Consider the following 22,597-nt stretch of genomic DNA (forward strand, 5'->3'; position numbering starts at 1 on the left):
CTTTTTTTTTTAAATAAATTTTTATTAAGTTTCAATCATATACAATAAAATTCGGGTGAACTGAAAAGAGGGGGGGAGTGAGGGGGGTAAGGGATGGAATGGTGGGTTTATATAAATATTAGTAAGCAAAAAAGAAAGAATAGAAAAGAAAAACAAAGAAAAAAAACAAAAAAGAAAAATGAAGAAGAAAGAAAAGTATACAGGTAAAAATTAAAAAAAACACACACACACAATTGACTTCCGCTTCGCTGCCATAAAGATTGCCGTCTGCTTCCTCCTGTTTTCATTCGTTGTCTTCACGTTGGCTCAACGCTTTTTGATGTCCTTCTCCCTCAATACATTCTACCTTATACCATTCACTTTATTTTGGTATCAAAGACAGAAAATTCCTCTTTCTCGCCCTAGGAGTACAAAAAGTATCACTTTTGGGGGTTGCTGTGAGTTTTCCAGGCTGTATGGCCATGTTCCAGAAGCATTATCTCCTGACGTTTTGCTCACATCTATGGCAGGCATCCTCAGAAGTTGTGACCTCTGGCCATGAAAGCCTTCGACAACACATTAACACTTTTGTGTTACTAGTAGCAAAAGTGCAATAGTAACTAATGAAATATTCCACCATTCTGTATCCCAGTATTCTGGATAATTATTGGTCAGCCTCTAACACTCCATTTTGGGGCAATGTTCTAAAGCATGTGGCGTTCTCCTAGCTCCAGAGGTTTCTAGATGAGATGGGATTTGAGGCACTGTTTCACAATGGCTTTGTTCATTTTGGAAGGAATCAGCCTCTTGCCTGAGGGGGTCTTTCCCGATTCGGTAATAATATCTCAGTCAACCGACCCCCAAATCCCACATGTAAAAAATCACAGCTTTGCTCACCGCATTCTCTGGATGGAAGATGTAGGAGGCAGGAGAATTGTCCAGAATGAGGGTTTTGCGTAGATCACGACCCAAACGGCTGAGGTCCTTAACGTAACAGCCCTGGTGAAACACGCATGACTCCCGGAAGAGGCGGGTTCGGAAGACTCCACACTTGTCCAACAGGTCAGTTACTGGATCAGCGTACTGGACAAAATAATGTATTCACATTTATATTAGCTGTTATAAATAGATGTCAGCATACAGATAAAAAAATAACAGAGAAATCAAAAGGGCAGGAGTCTGCTAAATTTATCTATTTGTAATCAGATCATGTGAATGTAGGAGCTGATACCTGGCATGGATTTTCAAAAGCATCGCAAGTCACAAATCTTTATGAATTTGGAGAGAAGAAATATATATTAAATGATGCCCTTATACTAGGGATGGGAAGCACTATGTCCCATAGGCATCATGTCCCCATTGCCACCACCTAAGAAGAATCAGAAACTGAAATGTAGCAGCAGTCTTAAATCTAGTGTTTTTTATCATTTCCATTTAAAAGGGAAGGAGATTCAGGCAGGGGGGCTAGTCAGTAAGATAATATGTTGGGGGAGCAATATAGCTCTGTGATGTGGGAAATGGGATCTCCTACATCAGTGGTTCTCAACCTGTGGGTCCCCAGGTTTTTTGGCCTACAACTCCCAGAAATCCCAGCCAGTTTACCAGCAGTTAAGATTTCTAGGAGTTGAAAGCTAAAACATCTGGGGACCCACAGGTTGAGAACCTCTGTCCTAGATTCTAAGACAGCTGCCAGAATTACCGCCAATTTTTTATGGCAACTGCAGCAACAATCTTAGTGGCCACATGGAAATTTCAGCCATCACCACTGTTGCTACAGTGAGGTTACAGCCCACAGCTGATTGAGGAGAGGGATCAAGGTAGCTTCCCGCCCTGAGTAAGTTGTCTTCTCATGGCATGAAAAGAATTTCAGAAGTGAAAGGATGTTCACTGGTCATTTATGGGAAATTTCAATTGTTGGTATAATGCCTCATCCATCCATATAGGTAGGAAAAAGCAAATAAATTGGTCAAGACAAGCAAGTGTGAGTAAAAAGGCCAATTTTGTACAATAGTTATTACATCTTGGTGTAGAGTTTTCTTTTATTTGTAATCATGAATACACAGGCCTGAAGGTCTAGTAAATGTCCTGTACAGTATAGCTAGGGCAAAAGCTGTCAACATGTAAGCCTGGAACTACAGCCTGCCCTTCTAAGTAGCTGGAAGCAACAAGACATCCTCCCAACCAGACATTCATATTCCTCCTCTCACCTTAGCCAAACTGGCAGTGAAGAGCACGCACTCAAACAGCTCCCCCATCCGCCTCAGGAACTCATCGACAAATGGCCTCTTCAGCACATAGACCTAGGGGTTAGCGTCAGAAGTCAGGGAATGGCATGACAGGAAAACTTATAACCAAATTCACAGAATCTAAAACTAAAGAAATACAAATGTGTAGTCACATTTGCTAAAGCATCCAACTGTACTGCACACTGGTATAGGAGAAGCAGTGGGTGAGTAAGCAAAGCATAATTCCTTTTCAGCCTATTGCTTTTCTCCAACACTGCCAAAATCAGGCTGTTTCCTTCATCCTTTGGTGAGACTGGGGTAGGCAGGGGGCAGCACACATTGGTATTGCTGTTCAGAAAACTTTGGATTGCAGCAGAGCTAAGGAGTTTGTGCTCTCCCGCCAAATTTTTCTGGATTCCAGTTCCCGTTAGCCACACCCAGCATAGCCAATTGTCAGATATGATGGGAGCTGTAGCTAAGCCACATCTGGAGAACCACTGGTTCTCCAGCCATCATGATCTAGGTTTGTTGGAGAACATAAAAAGAGGGTAATGGGAAAACTTCAAAAGTTGGAGCCCTGTATTTATGAATGTAACATATAATTCCAGTCAAATGCTAAGGAACATCACAACAGTTCAATCATTTTGGGAATTGCTACAGTATGCAGAAGTAAATGTGATACCACTGGACTTTTATTTCATAATCTGTTATGTATTATCTGCAAAGTAGGCTCCCCTAAAGGGTCAAAAGGGAGAACATGATTGGGTCTTTGAGTTTTTGGCCCTATTAAGATTTCATCCTTTTCTGGCTTCACGTTAAAATTATCTGTTTGGCTTCAAGACTTTGTGGGGAAAGTTCCACCAGTTTCCTGCTCTCTTTCAGTATTAGCATTCATTCTGTTCATTATAGTAGAAAACAACCTAACTCCTCCTGCTCTGGCTTTTAAAAGACGCTCTCAACATGGCCACCAGTCTTCTAACCTGAGTGAAGTGAAAAACTTCAGGTCCAAATAAAAGAACGCCTCCTATGCTGATTGGCAAGGAAATAATTACTCATTTGTATGGCTCAGTTAATCATTGTTCATTTTAATGAAAGTAATTCCAGAACTGTGTGTTAATAGCTGGCACAGGCATTGCAGTGAACAGTGCAACGCCAACTGAGTGCTCTTCAACATTCCTCAGGGTTCTCTTGGCATCCAACACTTGGATACATTTCTTCTCCCTGAAGCAGAACAGTCAGTCCAAGTAATTTCCTCTGGTATCAATGTGACAAGGGGCCGCCTCCTGAAACAAGTAATCAAGAATAGGCCGTACTGCCTGGTAACAGCCTATCCTGGATTACTTGAACCAGGCTGAAGCCTTCACGCAATAGCCTTCTGCATCTTCTTTGCAGCACCTGAATGAGAGAGATCTTCCTGCTAACCAAACAGATTTGTCAACTACAGTAGAGTCTCACTTATCCAAGCTAAATGGGCCAGCAGAACCTTGGATAAGCGAATATCTTGGATAATAAGGCGGGATTAAGGAAAAGCCTATTAAACATCAAATTAGGTTATGATTTTACAAATTAAGCACCAAAACATCATGTTATACAACAAATTGACAGAAAAAGTAGTTCAATACGCAGTAATGTTATGTTGTAATTACTGTATTTACGAATTTAGCACCAAAATATCACGATATATTGAAAACATTGACTACAAAAATGCATTGGATAATCCAGAACCTTGGATAAGCGAGTCTTGGATAAGTGAGACTCTACTGTATTTCCAGAACAGATACTTGGCAAGGAAGCAAAAAGGCCAGCCACAACTCCCACACAGTGAGCTTACCTGATGGGTCGTTCCCTCTATTTCAACAGGCACTATGAAGTCGGCATTGTTGATAGGCTGAACAATGGTTTAAAAAGAATATGTTAATTTTGGATGCCTTTGCTATGCAGTACTCCCCCTTGCCTCTGTGTCCACCTCAATCTCTGTACATCACTGGAAATCTGCTTTCCTAACTTATTGTTTTTTCTTAAACTTACATTATATGGCGCAATCTCTGTGAAAAGGTTTGATGGAGAGAAAAGGGCTCAAAGCCATCTTCCAAACATAGAAAATCAGATGTGAAAATAGAATTGAAAGATGTCACGAATAAACAGGGATCCTTGTCAATTCCCAGAAGCAGTAGGTAGCCCAGAGATGGGGACTACATAGACCCACAGATGATATTTTTATCCCTGGGTGAGGTAGAACTGGAGAGAATGTATCCAATTAGTGGGAGTAGATTATTCAAAGACCATCATTTTGTGCTAGATCCAGTACACACAGTTCACTCAAGCTCCTTTGAGATGAGAAAATTTAGGGTTCAGAGAAGAATGGTGTTCTTAGGTTCTTCTCCCCAACTCACTCAACTCCAGCCTTTATGTAGCCATCACGCACAGAACTTTTACTGCTTTCTGGGAGATTTACATGCTAAGCTCTGAAGATGCTCTGCATCAAACAAACCCTTTCCCAATCCTCTCCCCTTTTTGTATCTTCGCTAAAATACAGAGGGTGCAGACCTAGCCTCCAAAGAAGCTGGTATTTTCCTGCTACCTCACAAGATTTTATAACACTGAATGCTCCAGATTTCCAAACAGTATAATGCTACTAATGGAAAACATCCATCAGTGGATTGGGTGGTTTTTAATTATTTCTCCTTTATTCCCGAATCCTCCCAAAGTTGATCTGGGAGATACTCCCTTCCAAACATAAAACAGAATTTAATCCTGTGAAGGGGAATCACCAAACATTATCCCATTTAGCTGAAAGATGCCTCCATTAAGTTGAGAAGCACACTGGAGACAAGAACAGACAGAACTGTCACAAAAAGTGGAATCAAATGTCTGATTCTATTGTTAGACCCACTCAAAAGGAGGCTCACTGCCTCAATCGAACATCTATAAATGCAGGTTTACTGAGTTCCCATCAATTCAGTAGGCCTCTAGCTGGGACTATCATTTCGATTTAGTCCAATGTTGTGGAAAGTTTGTTCCATAAAACTAGACCATCCCTGTGAAGCAGAGTCCCACTCTCTCATCCTTTCACTTTTCCTTCTCTTTTCCAACTGCCAGCATATCCCTTGCCCCTGTGGCTGCAAAGGGGCCAAAATGAGGATGTCGCTTCTCCCAAGGAAAAATCTGCTGCAACCAATGAAATATTCCTTCAGACTCCAAACCTCTAGCCATATAGTTAACTTAAAATGTTAGCTGGAGTCCCCAGTGGCACAATGGGTTAAACCCTTGTGCGGGCAGGACTGCTGTTTGAATCTGGGGAGTGGGGTGAGCTCCCATCTGTCAGGTTTAGCTTCCCATGTGGGGACATGAGAGAAGCATCCCACAGGATGGTAAAACATCAAATATCCGGGCATCCCCTGGGCAACGTCCTTGCAAGCAGCCAATTCGCTCACTCCAGAAGTGACTTCCAGTTTCTCAAGTCACTCCTGACACGAAAAAAAAGCTGGCCATTTAGAAGAGTTTAGGCACCCAAAGAAAATAGGCAGGCAAAGTTATCAAGGGAAGTATTTTAATTATGCTTTTCTGTATATATCCATTTTTAATTTTATTTTATTTCTAGTTTATGTTATGCCTAAGGCACTGTATAAGTGCCATTTGTAAGCCGCCTTGAGTCTCCCTTGGGGTAGAGAAAGGCGGGATATAAATAAGGTAAATAAATAAACACAGCAAATATAAGGTTATTGGAATGATTTCAGCATCTCACTCTCTGCAAAGCTAGAAATGGAAGAACTGAAGGAAAATTTCATATGGAGAAGCAATATCTTCATTTTAATTTGGAGTCAATACCTTCATTTTGGGAACATGGCATAATGGTTTCAGAGTTAAATTATGACTCTGGAGGCCAGGGTTTGAATCCCCATTCAGCCATGGAAACCCAGTGGATGATCCTGTAAAAAGGTACACGCTCTCCACCTCATAAGAAGGCAAAGGAAAAACCCGTTTGAACAAATTCTGCTAAGAAGCCCCCATGATAGGTCCCCCTCAAGGTTGCCATTAGTCAGGAATGACTTGAAGGCATACAAAGACAAACATCACTTCCCTGTATTACTATATCACTGTCCCTTCCCATCATTCCCCCTCTGAGGAGAGCAAGAGCTTCACCTTGAAGGAGCTATGTACTAAGGTCTCATCCAGATCGATCACCACGCAGATCCGGCCCTGGTCTTGTTGAGTCACGTCAGGGAGAAGGCACGTCCCAGGAATCTAGGAGAAGAGGAGGGAAAGCTTTTACTACTATTGCAAATTTTGGTACAGCACACCACTGTGCACCATGTTGCCAGAGGTATATTTAACAAGCGTCAAGAATTAGGGAAATATTAACATCCAACCATCTGAAATGGGCTTAGTTTTAACAGCTTGTCCATCTTTTGTGTAGAAAAGGACAAGAGAGGGGAAAACTACTACACAGAGAAAAAGCTGTTCTGTCCCCTTCTCAGTAATCCCCACAGGATAAACAATTCATAAGCGCATTTATAAATACACTGCAATGTAGTGGATTGTTTCTATGGAATTACATGCCTATGTTCTTTTAGAACTGTGCATTTTATCACTGTGGTATTTAATTTTACTTTATTCTCTTGTATTATTACCCTTGCTATTCACTGCTTCGAGCATATTACGGTGGAAAGGCAGGATAACAGATATATATGAAAAATAGGAAAACTGAAGCATTATTTCTAAAATAGGTCTAAAAATCAAACATTTACTTATAATAAATCAGCATTTGCAAGCTTCACTAAGGCTTATTTCCCTTTTGATAAAGTACACCTGAAGCATCTTCTGCTAAGTCCACTGTAAACATTGCCAACAGATTTCTGTAAATGGGTGGTATTAAGAACGCTGTTTACTGTTGCCAAATTTTTGTGACCCCAACATGCAGCTAAAATGGCCCCAATTCACATCAGGACCCACAGTTTAAGAAGCCGTGGTCTAGATCACATAATAATTTGCTGTATGTCCACAGTTTCCCAATGTAGAATGGTCACAATACAATATAACTAATGCTTCTCCTGGGATGTGACTGCAGGAAAGGACTTCCTTTCATATAGAAAATCAGACAACAAGGCAATTTGAAATAGAGTCTTTGTCAGAACCCTGCTACTAGAGCCTGGATGTGGCTCTGAGTTTCAGGGTCACTGACATTGATAAGACACCTGCGGCTCAGGACTCGGAGAAGAAACGGCTGCTGGACTTGGCGGGGAATTTGCGCGGGGTTTTGCTGAGCGGGAAGAGACTTTTCAAATGAGGGGGAGGGTATATAAAGGATGGTTGGCCGGAGCCTCCCATTCTTGGCTTTTTTGATGTTCATGTTTCCTACAGTAAAAGTTTCTGGTGATAACACAGAGAGTCTCGTGTGTTCATTCAGGAGCGGCTGTGGTGAGCTGACACTAAGCCAAGAAAAAGGACACCATCCCGCTGTAGCGGTGAGGTGTAACATGCAAGTGGAGGATGAAGAGCTCTTGGGCGCAGGAGGAGGAAGGTCGGAAAGGGCCACTCCCGAGCCGGACGCTGAGTTCCACCAGCTGGCGGCCCTGGCGTCATCCACCGCTTATGCCCAGCCAAATGGGGTAACCCAGAGGCGTGGAGTGGTGCGGGGAGACAGCACCGGAGGAGAGGAAGGTTCACCTTCCCCAGGCCCACAAAGGATGGTGTTTCTGGAGGAGAGGATGTCGGCGATGGAGACCACCCTGGCAGTGATGTCGAGGGCGATGGAGCGCCTGGCGTTTTTGGCGGAGCCAGAGAGAGGAAGGGAACTTCGGGCTGGCTCAATGTGGGACGTGAGCGTGGGAAGCAGCCAGGGCTTTGCAGACCTCCCAGCACCGAAGGGAAGGGAAATGCGAAAGGAGCCCGGCGCCCGGCCCAAGACCCAAACAAGCCTGACGCGGGTGGAGGAGAGTGACGACGAAGGGGAAAAACCTCCGAGAATCCCAGCTACGCTCCCAGCTGAGACCCTGGTGCCCCTGGCGAATGCCGGGCGTGGCACAGGGCCAAGAGAAGCAGCAGCGGGGCCCACTGGTCCGCAAGGGGGCTTGCGACGGGCGGAGAATTGGGGATTGCCACCACAGGGACCCCTACCGAGACGAGAGGAACTAAGGATCGAGTTTGGGGGAGAGTCCTCTGAACTGGATTTTTTCCTGACCACGGTGAGGGGCTATATGGAGGACAATGCTCACACTTTTAGAACGGAATCCAGCCGGATACGGGCCATTGGTGCAGTGTTGAAGAGGGGAGCGGCCAGCTGGTACGTTCAGCTGCACGCGCGGCGCGACCCATGTCTGGGGTCACTCCGACGCTTTATGGGGGCCCTGGAGACCCGTTTCCGAGATCCACTGGAGCAGATCCGGGCGAGGGAGAAGTTGAAGACCGTCTCCCAGGGGCAGAGGTCGGTATCTGAGTATGCGGAGGAGTTCCAATGCCTCGCCGAAAAGGTGCCGGAATGGTCTGCAGTAACAAAGATAGAACTCTTCAAAGAGGGTCTCAGGCGGGAGATCCTCTCCTGGGCGGTGCATCGTGATGAGCCTGACACACTGCGCGGATGGATTCAGCTGGCGGGGCGCGTCGAGACATCGCTGGCCCAGGCGAGGAGGCACCGAGGAGGGCTACAGCAGCGGCCGCAGATGAAAGAGGGGAGCCGGAAGGAGGGATCAACCCCAGCCGGGAGGAGAACGGAGCCGACAGGGAACGTGAGCGCCAGCAGGAGTGGCTGCTTCGTGTGCGGCCGGTTGGGCCACAGGGCTGCCGAGTGCTGGCAGAGAAAAGGGGAAGGCGGAGGCCAGCCCAAACCCAGAGCCGTGGCAGGAAAACGCGCCGAGGAAGAACCACCGATGAGGCACCACTCGGGGGGGTTGGTAAGTCAGGACAAAGCTATGATAGTGGTCCCCATTCAGCTTGAAAATGGCAGCAAACAAGCAACCTGCAAAGCATTTGTGGATTGTGGATGTTCCAGGAACATCATCTCCCCTGAATTAGCCGAGGGATTGGGATGCGAAAGAACGAACCTAGAATCCCCAATAGCTTTTTCGCAGTTGGACGGATCCACAGCATCGGGATCGTTAGCTAAGTACAGTGCCGAAGATGTAAAGTGTAAGATAGGGAGTTGGGAAGGAAAGGTGTCATTTGTGATATCACAAATAGCCAGCTATAATGTTATACTAGGCATGCCGTGGCTGGGGCAGGCCAACCCGCAAATCAACTGGGAGGATAAGAGCATGATCTTCAGGATGAATTTGGAAGAAGGGAGCCAGGAAGTTGAGAGGGAGCCAGGGAAAAGGGGGGAGGAAGACTCTATCAGAATAGCAGAACTGGCAGATAAATTACCCCCAGAGTATCGGGATTTTGTGGACGTGTTTGATGAGAAGGAAGCAGACAATTTCCCACCGAAGCGGAGAGTTGAAGTGAAAATAGAGCTAGTCCCAGGAGCAGAGCTTCCCAAGGCAAAAATATACCCGATGTCAGCTAGGGAAGAGGAACTGAGAAAATACATTGATAAAAACCTAGCGAGGGGTTTCATAGAGCCTTCAAATTCCCCTCTAGGGGCGCCTGTGTTGTTCAGGCGGAAAAAGGACCAAACGCTGAGGCTCTGCATTGACTACAGGGGCCTAAATGCAATCAGTACTGTAAATAAATACCCCCTACCCTTAGTGAAGGACTTGATCGCCCAGTTATCGGAAGGACAGATATTCACTAAATTGGACTTAATTGAGGCCTACCATAAATTGCAGATCAAACCAGAGGACAGGTGGAAGACGGCCTTCTCCTGCGCATTCGGATTATTCAATTATCGTGTGCTCCCCTTCGGTTTGTGCGGGGGAGGGGCCGCGTTCATGCAATTAATCAACGAAGTATTGCATCCATTGTTGTACAAGGGAGTCTTTATTTTTTTAGATGACATATTGATAATGTCTCGAACTAAGGAACAACACGTAGAACTAGTCAGGGAAGTCCTACAAAAATTGAGGGAAGCGAAACTGTATGCGAAGCTTGCCAAGTGCGAGTTCAATAAAGACCAGATAGACTTTCTGGGGTATAGGATTTCCTCCCAGGGAGTGGCGATGGACCCTGCGAAGGTGGAAGACGTGAGGGGGTGGGAAGCCCCCAAAACACGGAAGCAGCTGCAATCCTTCCTAGGGTTCGCAAACTTCTATAGAACATTTATCAAGGACTTTGCGCGCCTCACTTTGCCATTAACGGATTTGTTAAAAACTAAAGGCAGGGGAGAAACAGCCAAAGTGAAGGCCCCAGGGGCCAAACTGACATGGACAATAGAATGCCAGGAAGCTTTCGAAGCCCTTAAAAAGCGTTTTACTGAGGAACCTGTCCTACAGCACCCTGATATGTCTAAGGCCTTTGTACTACATTGCGATGCGTCAGACCGGGCATATGGGGCAGTTCTGCTGCAGAAAGACGAGGGGGGGAACCTGAAGCCATGTGGCTATCTGTCAAAAAAGTTTAGCGATACAGAAAAAAACTGGCCGATTTGGGAGAGAGAAGCCTTAGCGATTCTAAAAGCACTAGAGTGCTGGAGACACTTTCTGGAAGGAAGTGGAACACCGTTTGAGGTGTGGACTGATCATAGAAATTTACAGTATCTAAGATCCCCTCGTAAACTATCAGCGAAGCAAATTAGATGGGCCCAATATTTCAGCCGTTTTGATTTCAGACTCAGATTCTTCCAGGGGAAACATAACATACTCGCTGACGCTCTCTCTCGGATGCCTCAGCACGGGGGAGGAATTCAGGAATCTGAAGGGAGCCTGTTCCTAGATAAGCAGTGGGGCCTGGCAGTACTAACTCGAGCACAAGCGGCCAAAGAAAACAAACGTACTGCCATTTCCACGGGGGGAGGAGAAATATGGGAGGAAGAGTTGAAGCGAGCGTATGGAATGGACAAATGGTTACAAACTAACAAGGAAAAGGGAGAATTGTGTGGGGATTTGGTGTTTGTAAATAAGAAATTGTATATTCCTGAATGTTTAAGACGAGAAATGTTAAGGAAGTGCCACGATAACAAGGGTGCGGGTCATCTAGGCCCCACCAGGACTATTAAACTGTTGGCCAAACAATGCTGGTGGCCCGGAATGAGGAAAGACGCCAGGGGGTACGTCACGCAGTGTGAATTATGTGCAGAGGGAAAAACACCACCGGGGAAGCCCCAGGGGCTATTGCAGAAGGTGGTGGAGCCCATGAGGCCATGGGAATGCGTGGCCATGGATTTTGTAGGCGAACTACCCCCCAGCAGAGGCCACAGATACATTTGGACAATATTGGACCTATTCTCAAAACAGGCACACTTTGTGGCCCTGCCGAAACTCCCCTCAGCTGAAAAACTTGCTGATTTGTATGTGAAGCATGTATATCGCCTACATGGGTGTCCCGACAAAATAATTAGCGACCGGGGAGTCCAATTTACTGCAAAATTTTGGGGAAAATTCTTACAGCTGTTAGGAGCAGAAAGGAACCTGAGCTCGGCTTTTCATCCCGCAACCAACGGGGGAGTCGAACGCACCCAACAAACACTGTGCCAATTCTTGAGGATGTACACCAATTATAGACAGGATGATTGGGCGGACCTTCTACCGTTTGCTGAGATGGCTTTTAACGGGGCCGTACATTCGGCCACAGGTCGTGCCCCATTCGAAATAGTATACGGACAGGAGGTGGCACCTTTCCCCAGGCTACCCGAGTGGAAGGAAGGAGAGGGCCAGACCGACAAGGAATGGCCGGCCAAAATTAAGCAAGGGTGGCAGACCGTGGTGGAGGCATTGCGGGAAACACAAAAGAAGTACAAGCTCTTTGCCGATCGTAGGCGCCGAGAGGGGGACAAATTGGGCGAAGGGGATCTGGTTTGGCTGAGCACAAAAAACCTGAAATTGGGGTTCCCATCTAAAAAATTGGCTCCACGCTATATAGGGCCGTTCAGGGTAGCAAAAAGAATAAACGAAGTGACCTATGAGCTGAGGCTACCCAAGGACCTAGGAAAGGTACACCCGGTATTCCATTGCAGCCTGTTAAAAAAGTATAAAGGAACTCTGGACAGCGGAGAACAATAGTTGTGTTTAATCTTTTCCTTCCAGGACGAAGGGGAGGAGGACGCCATGTCAGAACCCTGCTACTAGAGCCTGGATGTGGCTCTGAGTTTCAGGGTCACTGACATTGATAAGACACCTGCGGCTCAGGACTCGGAGAAGAAACGGCTGCTGGACTTGGCGGGGAATTTGCGCGGGGTTTTGCTGAGCGGGAAGAGACTTTTCAAATGAGGGGGAGGGTATATAAAGGATGGTTGGCCGGAGCCTCCCATTCTTGGCTTTTTTGATGTTCATGTTTCCTACAGTAAAAGTTTCTGGTGATAACACAGAGAGTCTCGTGTGTTCATTCAGGAGCGGCTGTGGTGAGCTGACAGTCTTCTCCTGAATATGTTGTCTTTATATGTCTCAACATCCCCCCCCCCCCCAATTTCAAATAGGGAAACATTCAACCATGGAAGTCTTTGCCTACAGCTGGTTGTCCAATAACCCAGTAACAGTTTTATTAAAATTATGTCTAAATATAAAATTACCTCACAATTACAATGCTCCTTAAATCATCATATATCTATGTTCTAATGAGTCTAGGGATTAGGTGAGTAGAATTGCCACAGCTCTATGGAATCCTGAAATTGGCAGTTCCAGAAAAGGCCTTTGAATCCTCAGAGAATTCTTCGCTGGTCCCTTCAAGCAAACTGCATATCCCAGAGTTCAGGATGTTGTCACAGAAAGTGACTACGAACCATATTGCTATAGTTATATATCATAAAAAGGGCTCTTAAACTTACTTCAAGCTATCTTAGTTCTATAAATTTCCATAACACCTATTACAAATCCCAGGAATTCACAGGATGGAACAATAATGGTAAAAGGACTGGAGCAGATACAATTTAGCAGATAGCTTTCCAAACTGTGTGTCACGACATATTAGTGTGTCAGCTGCAGTGTGTAGGTATGTAATGCAAATGTAACGAGAAATCTCTAGGTATGTGAAATTATCAGTAATTCATATATTTCAAAAATATAAATGAAAGTTTTTCATGAGATATGCTATGTCCCCATATATTTCATCACAATTTTATTATGTGTCCATATTTCTTATAAGGGGTTGGTTTAACCTCCGATTTGCTAGTAAAATGGAATTACTGTGTCACAAAAAAATAAATTTCTACAAAGTGTGTCACCAACATGAAATGTTTGGAAAGCTCTGCTCTAGATTCTACTCTCTGTATGAATTGGATTGTAACTGGCTTCTTTATTGCCCTGCCTCTCCTTCCCTCTACAAAAGAGAACCCCATTTCAAGAGGGCAGTGAGAGAAATTTGCTTAATAAGTGAATGATTATTTGCCTCTCTTGTTCATATATTTAAAACACAGGCATAGTTTCACTCTCTCCCACATGACCAAAGAAGATCATGTATACATTGTTGATTACACGTATTATGATGCAAGACACTGGATCATATTCTTAGTTATAAATGCATGCATATAGTAAGAGATTTATAACTGCAGAACCCATATCCATGGTATTACTTACATGTGCCCAGAGGGGAATGACCCTAGACCAGGGGTCCCCAAAGTACGGCCCGCGGGCCACATCCGGCCCATCGGAGCCATTTATCCGGCCCCCACGGTGGTGGCTCCTTCCTCCTCCGCCAAGAAAGGTGCATGTAGTGTGGAGAAGGAGGAAAAGGCACATGCCTTTCTTATCTCCATCGCCCCACAGGCACTTTTCCCACTGCTGCTGCTGAGGAAGGGCCGCACGGGGCGAGGAAAAGGTGTGCGGCTTTCCTCCCTCACCCCAGGGGCAGCTTTCCCACCATCGAGGAAGGGCTGCACGGGGGGAGGAAAAGGCATTCCTCCCCCGCTGTGTGGGGCGCTTTCCCGCTGCCGCTGCTGAGGGAGGCAGCGGGAAAGGTGAGCGCAGGGTGAGGGAGGAAAGGTGCATGGCTTTTCCTCGCCCTGCACTCACCTTTCCCGCTGCTGCCGCCGAGGAAGAGCTGCACGAGGCGAGGAAAAGGCATGTGACTTTCCTCCCTCACCTCGCAGGCAGCTTTCCCGCTGCCGCCGTCGAGGAAGGCAGTGGGAAAGGTGCGCGTGAGGTGAGAGAAGTGAGAAAGGCGCACGCCATTTCCTCGTCACGCACGCAACTTTCCCGCTGTCGAGGAAGGGCCTCACGGGGCGAGGAAAAGGCGTGGGCCTTTCCTCCTTTCCTCCTCGCTACCGCTGAGGAAGGCCTGCACAGAACGAGAGAGGAGGGAAAGATGCGTGCCTTTCCTGCCTCCTCGCTCACCTTGCACACTCCTTTTCCTCCTCCCTCACCTGGTATGCGCCTTCCTGCAATGGAGGAGGCGAAACAACAATAGAGGCATGCCTGTGGTAAAAGGTAGAGGGCTCCCGTTTTATCTTGCCACACAGACTCCCTCCTTTGCAGCCCTGTCATGGATTCATTTTTCTTGAAGGCTAGCAATTTCTTCCAACCCTGATTTTTAGTGTATTATTATTGTTGTTGTTGTTGTTGTTGTTGGTCAGGGGTGCTTTATGTTTTGGTTCACAAAGGGAGAAAGGGGTTGGACTCTATGGCCCAAGGGGTCTCTTCCAACCATGTTTATTATGGTGTTGTTGTTGTTGTTGTTGTTGTTGTTGTTATTGGGTGGCTATCTGTCAGGGGTGCTTTGATTATGATGTGATGCACAAAAGCAAAATGGGGAGGGAGTAGATGTCCCAAGGGGTCTCTTCCAACCCTCTTTATTATTTTGATGATGATGATGATGATTATTATTATTATTATTAACATTGAGACTGTATTTGTTCCTTTTTTGTTTTTGTTTTTACTTCAAAATAAGATATGTGCAGTACGCATAGGAATTTGTTCATAGCTTTTTTTTAAAAAAACTATAATCCGGCCCTCCAATGGTCTGAGGGACCGTGAACTGGCCCCCTGTTAAAAAAGTTTGGGGACCCCTGCCCTAGACCCTCCAAATGACTCTATGGTATGCTTCCCTTGGAAATTACCTTAGAATTGTGTTAAGAGTTTTAGCATATTCCTCTAGAACAGTGGTTCTCAATCTGGGGTCCCCAAATGTTTTTGGCCTTCAACTCCCAGAAATACTAACAGCTGATAAACTGGCAGGGATTTCTGGGAGTTGTAGGTCAAAAACATCTGGGGACCCCAGGTTGAGAACCACTGCTCTAGAAATCTCCAGGGGATTCCTAGAGGAATGAGTTATTCTTCCAAAACAACTCTAGGAATCTCTAGGGCAGTGGTGTCGACCATGTGGTCCTCCAGGTATTTTGGACTTCATTCAGCTCCCAGAATTCCTGGCCATTGGACAAGCTGGCAAGGTCTTCTGGGAGTTGGAAGCCCAAACATCTGGAGAGACACAAATCTGACACCTCTGCTCTAGGGCATTCAACGCGATTCTATAGTATCCTGAGACCAAATGTATAGTAATTTAATAGCATTGTTGTATCCATGGTTTCACGTAACTACAGTCCAGCCAGGAAATATATCCCACGTGGATATTGGGTTCTGACCATATGTGCACACATGTACAGGGTAAAGACAGTCCTGATTAAAAAAGAGGCGCAGATGTTTTGAGCAAAAACATACCTGGTAAAACTGGTACTGAAGACACTGCAACAGATCAGACTAAAAGGAGGAAAAAGAGGAGAGCACAGGTGTAGGTATCATGAAAGAAGGCGAGACTACAATGCTACCATTGAGGATCTCAGCCAGCCTTTGCATTTACCAGCACATTATAATGAGGTGAATTTCAAGAGCTGCTTCACATATGATGCATTCTGTGCTCTGAGGGTTTCTTCAATGTTGGAAGAATGGTGAGAGTTCAACAAGTAAATGACCAAGCAGACTATATGGAAAATGTTCAGAGTGAAACAGCTTCAAAAGCTGACAATATTGCTGCATGAAAAATGGGGACTGTTCCCAGTTTTTAAAGTAAAAGGTTCCCTGATGCATATCTCTATGGGAGCCCTGCTATATGACTGCTTCTAAATTCAAAGGATATGGCGATAACCAGAAAAATCTCGGTGGTGAAGGGAATTGCTCTGCATGCAATGAGATTCACTTTTATTACAAAACCTCAAACATGTTTCCTTTTTCTATAGGCAAGGATCATATTCAGATATGTACAGTCATCCCTCTACATTTGTGGATTAAAAATTAGTGGATTTGAGTAATTCTATGCTCAATTTCCACTGGAAGTTGACCATAAAATGCCCAGGGAGAACGCTTCTCCTGACATTTCTAGAGCCTCCTGCATGAATCTATCATCAACTTCCTCCTACATTGACTACAGAATTGTGCTGAAGGACCTAGAAAATGCTTCCCAGGTAAATATTATCTATCTATCTGTCTATCTGTGGGTTTTCCACTTTTGTGAGGATCCTGCATAGCTAACCCCTATGAAAGTTGAGGGCCGGCTGTACTTAAAACAGAAACTATAAAAACAGAATCAAAAGTTACTTTTTTGGACTACAAAAAAATCCTGTGCAGCATACTTAATAGCTGACTGAGGGATTCTCAGAATTGTAGTCCAAAATGTAGCTTTCCCGAGTGCTGACAAAAACTAACAGTTACTGTAGGAGGCTTTATTTCCACTTACATAGTTGGATAAAAATAAGCTTATTCTAGAACATAGATGCTTGCATTTCACCCTATATAGTCAAACACATCATAATTAGTCATAGATTGCCAGTCCAGCTACCAACAGGAATGTGCAGCCACTGCTCTACTTGTGGTTTTTGTCTTGCTTTCTAAATGGTAGCCCTTTTCGGTAATGTGTGAAACAGCTCTGGAAATTGTTGTTTCCAATCCAAATCAGTATGTCTGTGCTGAAGGAAATTCTTAACTGAACGAGAAGGAGCCATTTAGATGTAAAAAGACTAGCAAAGGTTATTATGAACACTGATCAGCAGGGGGTCTACTTGCTTGCTATCAAGGCAGTTAGATGCAGATGGGGAAAAACACAAGCAAGAGAAAGTTACACATACAGATGCTCATACACAGAGAGACAATTCAGTGGCTAGACTTGGGAGATATTTTATATCCTGTGGGATATAAATATGGATTGCTGGAACAAAGAAAGAATTTGCAGGAAAGCAGCTCAGGCTCCACTAATTCTGCCTGTTATGACTCCCTGGTTGATCACGACATCAGCGGCCGCTTACCTTGGCAATGGTGTTGGTCTCCTCCTTTTGTGACCCATGTTCTCCGCCGCCAAGGGCTGGCTGCCCAACATCCTGTGCTCTGAGGCAACAGAAGAGAGCCTTGAAGATGTTCCGGCCACGAGGCTTCTTTGGGGAGGATTTGGACACCAAGACTGAAAATGCAACAACAGGGGAAACATCCATGTGACTGGTTATACTCGCACAGAGCAAAGACATGGGGAGAAGTTTTGTCTAACGACCACGTCTGCTTGACAAGCAGTTCAAGTGAAGATTACTTGAGGGGCTGGAAAGTAGTACTTGCCACTGGAAGCAGCAGCAAACACCTTCACTGACCCTGGAAGCACACAACAATACGTCCAAGACTCTATGTGCACATTCATTCTCTTGAAACTATGCCATTCAGATAGATGCGTATTCCATTTTCTGTGTGCCAACTGCTCTACCAAACTCTTGACTATTTTACTTATGCATGAGTTGCTTTTGCCTCTGGTCTGGTATAGGGGTTTTAAGCAGGAGAGAATGTATCTATATTTACGGCCACCACATATTGACTTGCTACATATAAGAAGTGATTTTATTATGCCAGACCTAATATCACATTTTCTTAAGAGCACAATTTCATAAGACTTCTCTTTAACAAACTGATAATTAGAACTTTATGGCATGTAGCTAAATATGACCATGTGAGTTTTCCAGAACTCTATGTGTAAGTTTCGTTATAGCAGCCTTAAAAATGATGTCACAGAAGTCTGATACACAAGTCACTTTTATTGAACACCATGCAATTCTTAAGGCAATGATTAGATCCAAAATAGTAGCCCTCCCAAGTTTCACATGCACACACACACTTTTCCCCCAAATGTATCCACAGTTACTGAACATTTTGGCTTCTATGGACATTACTGGACCCAGGCCCATTATCTTCCTGAATGAATTAAGATATTCAATATCATCCCTACAATTGGCAGGAAGCAATTATCACAACACTGCCAGCACCATCTGGTTTGGCCAGGCCTAGTAGAGAAAAGGGTTACCTGCTGCTTTCTGGTCAACAATGCACCTGCTACCTGTTGAACATCCAGCACTAGGTTCCTCACCTCCTATTTTAGTAACCACCCCAGGATCCCTTGCCTGCAGAGCTGTCAGCTTCAATTTAGGAACAGCTATCCATAGCCTGAAGCCAGTTTTGAAATTCCCAGGCCAGACGTGTAGTGTTTATTTAAACAAGGATGGGCAACATGCGGTCTTCCATCCATCCTTTACTAATCACAAAGTCTCATGAAAGCTACAGTCCAAAAATATCTGGATAGCCACTTGTTCCACACTCTGATTTAAATCAAATATTCCAAACATTACTCACAGAAGACAACAGCAATCTACTTCATTTCTTTGCTTGTTTGGGAGAAAGGGGGGATCCCCCTCTAAATATCTTACTATATTTTAAATATCCATGGGGACATGTGGACAGCCAATGTGGTGTAGTGGCTCGACTCCAACTCAAGGGGCAAGGGTTCAAATCCCTGCTCAGCCATGATATCCACTGGGTGAATTTAAGCAATCCCACTCTCAGGCTCAGGAGGAAGGCAAGAACAACCCCCCTCTGAACAAATCTTACCAAGAAAACTCGACAATAGGGTTATAATAAGTTGGAAATCATCTAAGGCACAAAACAACAAGGGTCCCATGATCATTTGCTCTACTTGCCCTTTACTCAGTGAGTGCAACTTAACTGTCTTTGTTCTTCCTTATTTGCACATACAAGTCACTAATGTTTTCTGAACTCTTTTGCCAGTACAAACCAGTTGGTAAAGCTATATGTACTCTGGGCTACAAACACAAAGATCTTGTGTTGAAGTAAAAGCTGGATTGTGCCATCTGTAGAGAGAAAAACCATGAGTGCATTCACATGTCAATTCTGATATGTAGCTTCATCTGGAAACTGCACACCAAAGAATCAAAGGAATCATGGTTTCTCCTCATCCTTTCTGGGTTGCTTCCCTTCTCTTTCCATGATGTTTTATTTCAAGGTGGACAATGGGAAAATAAGCCATGGTTACAACTTCAAGTATCATGGCAAGATACAGTTTAAGCAATACAGCTTTTGTAAGCAAACAACAAACCATAGGCTTTAGATTGTATTTTGTGGCTGCCAAACATACTCATGTTAACAGACTTGATTTCAACTCACATCATGACTCGGTATGACATGTGATTTTAGTCTATGTAATATAGAAAAAATGACCTGATATTATTTTATGCAGTGTATTGGGCAGTATTTGCTAGCTGACACAATTTATTCAGGGTTTGCTATTCATGAGAGGAGAGAATATCTAATAGTGATTACTGACATCTGAGAAAACTGGGTTTAGAGAAACCTGGAAAAAATAAATGGATAATACAAATGTAAAATGGATACAGACTACAGCAATAAGAGAGATATTGACTGCACGATTGAGCCAAAGAGAAATATCTAAAAAAAAGAAGGTAGGAGAAGAAAAGAGGCAAGAGAGGGGTATCAGCACAGATGGCTTCAAATGTGAGATCCATTGCAAGTACGATAGGAATTGGTTTTAAGCAGTTCTGCCAGTTTTTCTTTTCTGCCAATGCTGATTATGCATCCATCAAATGAGATAGTTAACATAAGTTTCAAAAGCGTTTAACAGCTTATATATAGAAATTGTAATTTCTAGTTTAAAGCCAAACAGTCCATCTTGAGCGGTGCTGTTAAACTCCATTTCTAAGCATCTGGACTCCTTCAATCCTTCAAACCAGGAATGGCACCACAAAGGCTGGGATTCCTCTCTGCATCTCCATCCCTGTGAGGCCAGAGTATAAAACCTGCTCTCCATTCATGCTTTCTGTGTCAGTTTTTATTGTTGCGGGATGTTTGCTCTGTTTATTGTTTATTATTTCATTGTAACATACAGGATTATTCTTATATTTTGTTAGTGGCTTTACATAATTAAAGTTCCAACCATGTGGACTACATTCTTTTCCAAGAAAGTAAATATTTAGCATTTAAAAAGTCATTCTTTCCCAGTTCCATCCTCCAACCTTAAGTATTTTATTATACTGTTTTAAATGTATTTATTGGATTGTTTTAAATTGATTGTTTTAATTGCTATGTTTTATTTTTCTACTGTATTGTGAGCCGCCCTGAGTCCCTTCGGGTGAGAAGGGCGGCATATAAATGATGGAAATAAATAAATAAATAAATAAATAAACCTGCTCACAAGGGCGTAGGTTTGCAATCACAATAGTCTAAAAATGAAAGCTCCAGCTCTCTCTATTAATACATGTATTATCCATAAAGGCATGCAATTATGGAAGGCAGAACTATGTTGTTCCCAAGCATTCCACGAGTCAGCTATGAACAACGATTACATTGTTGTTAATGTGAAACCAGCAGCCTGATAAAATAATACTGCATGGAGTGTGTGTGTGGTGGATCTCATTGCAGTTCTGAGGATATACCATCAGGTGGCAATGTAAGCTTACCAAATAGACCACAATCCTGCACTGTTGTGTTACTGTCACCACCACTAAAGTAAGGTTACAATTGGGTTACACACAAACACACCCTGCAGGGATCTGCTAACTATGGAGGGGATGCATAGATATGACATGCATTTGACTGTGGCCGTGGCAGCCTATTCGATTTCACTGCAGACGGAACAGCGAGGGAGATAAACAACCAAGATGAGCCAGGAACCATAATAAGGTCTCCAGTTGAGGGAAATGGGAGGATTTCACAAGGAGCCCACCAAAGACATCTCTTTCCCTTCCTCAGCATTCCCAGCAGAGACAGATTTTATCTTTGCAATGTCGCTCAGAAGCAATTTTTCCATCTGACCACAATATTACAATTGAATCTGAGAGTTCTCAGAGAGATTATGGTGGAACTCTGCTATTTCTCACAAGCTTGTTAGAAATCCTAAACGAGATGACTAGTAAAGGAAGGAAGAGCAACAATCAGACTGAAACTCACTGCCCTGCATATTCAGTACAGAAATGGGTGGGTAGGCTGCCGTTCACTCTCCGGACCCAATTCAAGGTGCAGGTGATCACCTACAAAACCCTGAACGGTTTGGGACCCTCCTACCTTTGTGATTGCCTCTTCCCCTATGAACCTGCATGATCTCTTCATTCATCAGGGGAGGCCTCTCGCTCCCGCCACCGTCACAAGCGCGGCTGGTGGGGACGAGAGAGAGGGCCTTCTCCGTAGTGGCCCCCCGGCTCTGGAACTTGCTCCCCAGGGAGCAAGCCCCCACCCTGGTGGTGTTTCGGAAGAGCCTGAAAACCTAGCTCTTCACACAGGCCTTCGGTTAAAGACCGCCCACCCCCATAATTAATTATGTTCCTTGACCTTTCCTGCATCAGTCGCACTTCTCCTAGTTAACTTGATATTACTTAGGGTCCTTCCCATCCCAAATTGACCTCCAATGAATTTGTAGCACTTTATCTGTTATCTTGAGTTTACAACTTATAACAAAGTGCACTTTAGCTAGTCTATTACTCAACTTCGCTGTTTTTAATTCCGTGTTTTATTAAGTGTGTTTTTATTTTCATAGGTTAATGTTTAAATTTTATAATTGGTGTATGTTTTTGTTTACTGATGTATTGTTTATAGTTACTATTTTTATCTGATATTATCTGTGAACCATCCCGAGTCCCCTTCGGGGGAGATGGAGGCGGGGTATAAATAAACATTATTATTATTATTATTATTATTATTATTATTATTATTATTATTAGACTTAAATGCCTAGGTTATATTTGGCTTTTTACTGAAACCCTGAGATCTACTGATATCAAAGATGTACACTTAGAATTAAAGAAGTTTGTGCTGAGGAATGTATTACTTTTGGGGAGAGTTTTCATGACTGATTTTTAATTCCCCCCTCAAAGAAAGATATTAGCAATGAATTACTAGGAACTGACATTACTCGCTGCTATAACAAACAAACTACCTTTTGCAGTATTCTTTCCAAGCTCTGGAAATTTGTTTTAAGCATCAAAGCAATTATAGTCCTCTCCTACAGTGCAATATGAAGCTCAAACAAGCCTATATAACATCCTCCATTAAATTGGTGCATGCAGCTGGGGATCCATGGCAAATATGTGAGACACCTCCAGTAGA

At 44.1% G+C, this 22,597-nt stretch overlaps 1 protein-coding gene and 1 non-coding gene across 3 annotated transcripts in view; both read right to left on the bottom strand.

The window, feature by feature from the left end:
- Positions 1-22,597, bottom strand: part of ctdsp2 (CTD small phosphatase 2) — a 72,069-nt gene that overhangs the window by 3,826 nt on the left and 45,646 nt on the right. The window contains exons 2-7 of one of the 2 annotated variants that reach the window (XM_062966427.1): positions 17,458-17,609; positions 15,881-15,919; positions 6,348-6,449; positions 4,036-4,092; positions 2,187-2,279; positions 877-1,062 (exon numbers count right to left, since the gene is read on the bottom strand). In XM_062966427.1, the coding sequence (XP_062822497.1) occupies positions 877-1,062; positions 2,187-2,279; positions 4,036-4,092; positions 6,348-6,449; positions 15,881-15,919; positions 17,458-17,609 (629 nt within the window). The remainder of the gene's footprint in view (positions 1-876; positions 1,063-2,186; positions 2,280-4,035; positions 4,093-6,347; positions 6,450-15,880; positions 15,920-17,457; positions 17,610-22,597) is intronic. The other variant, XM_062966428.1, reaches the window with a different exon arrangement.
- Positions 3,479-3,565, bottom strand: mir26-3 (microRNA mir-26-3). The gene has a single exon (NR_163040.1). It is a non-coding gene; the product is annotated as a microRNA mir-26-3 (primary transcript).

Source organism: Anolis carolinensis, unplaced genomic scaffold (genome assembly GCF_035594765.1).
Source record: "Anolis carolinensis isolate JA03-04 unplaced genomic scaffold, rAnoCar3.1.pri scaffold_20, whole genome shotgun sequence".
NCBI classification, from domain to species: Eukaryota; Metazoa; Chordata; class Lepidosauria; order Squamata; family Dactyloidae; genus Anolis; species Anolis carolinensis.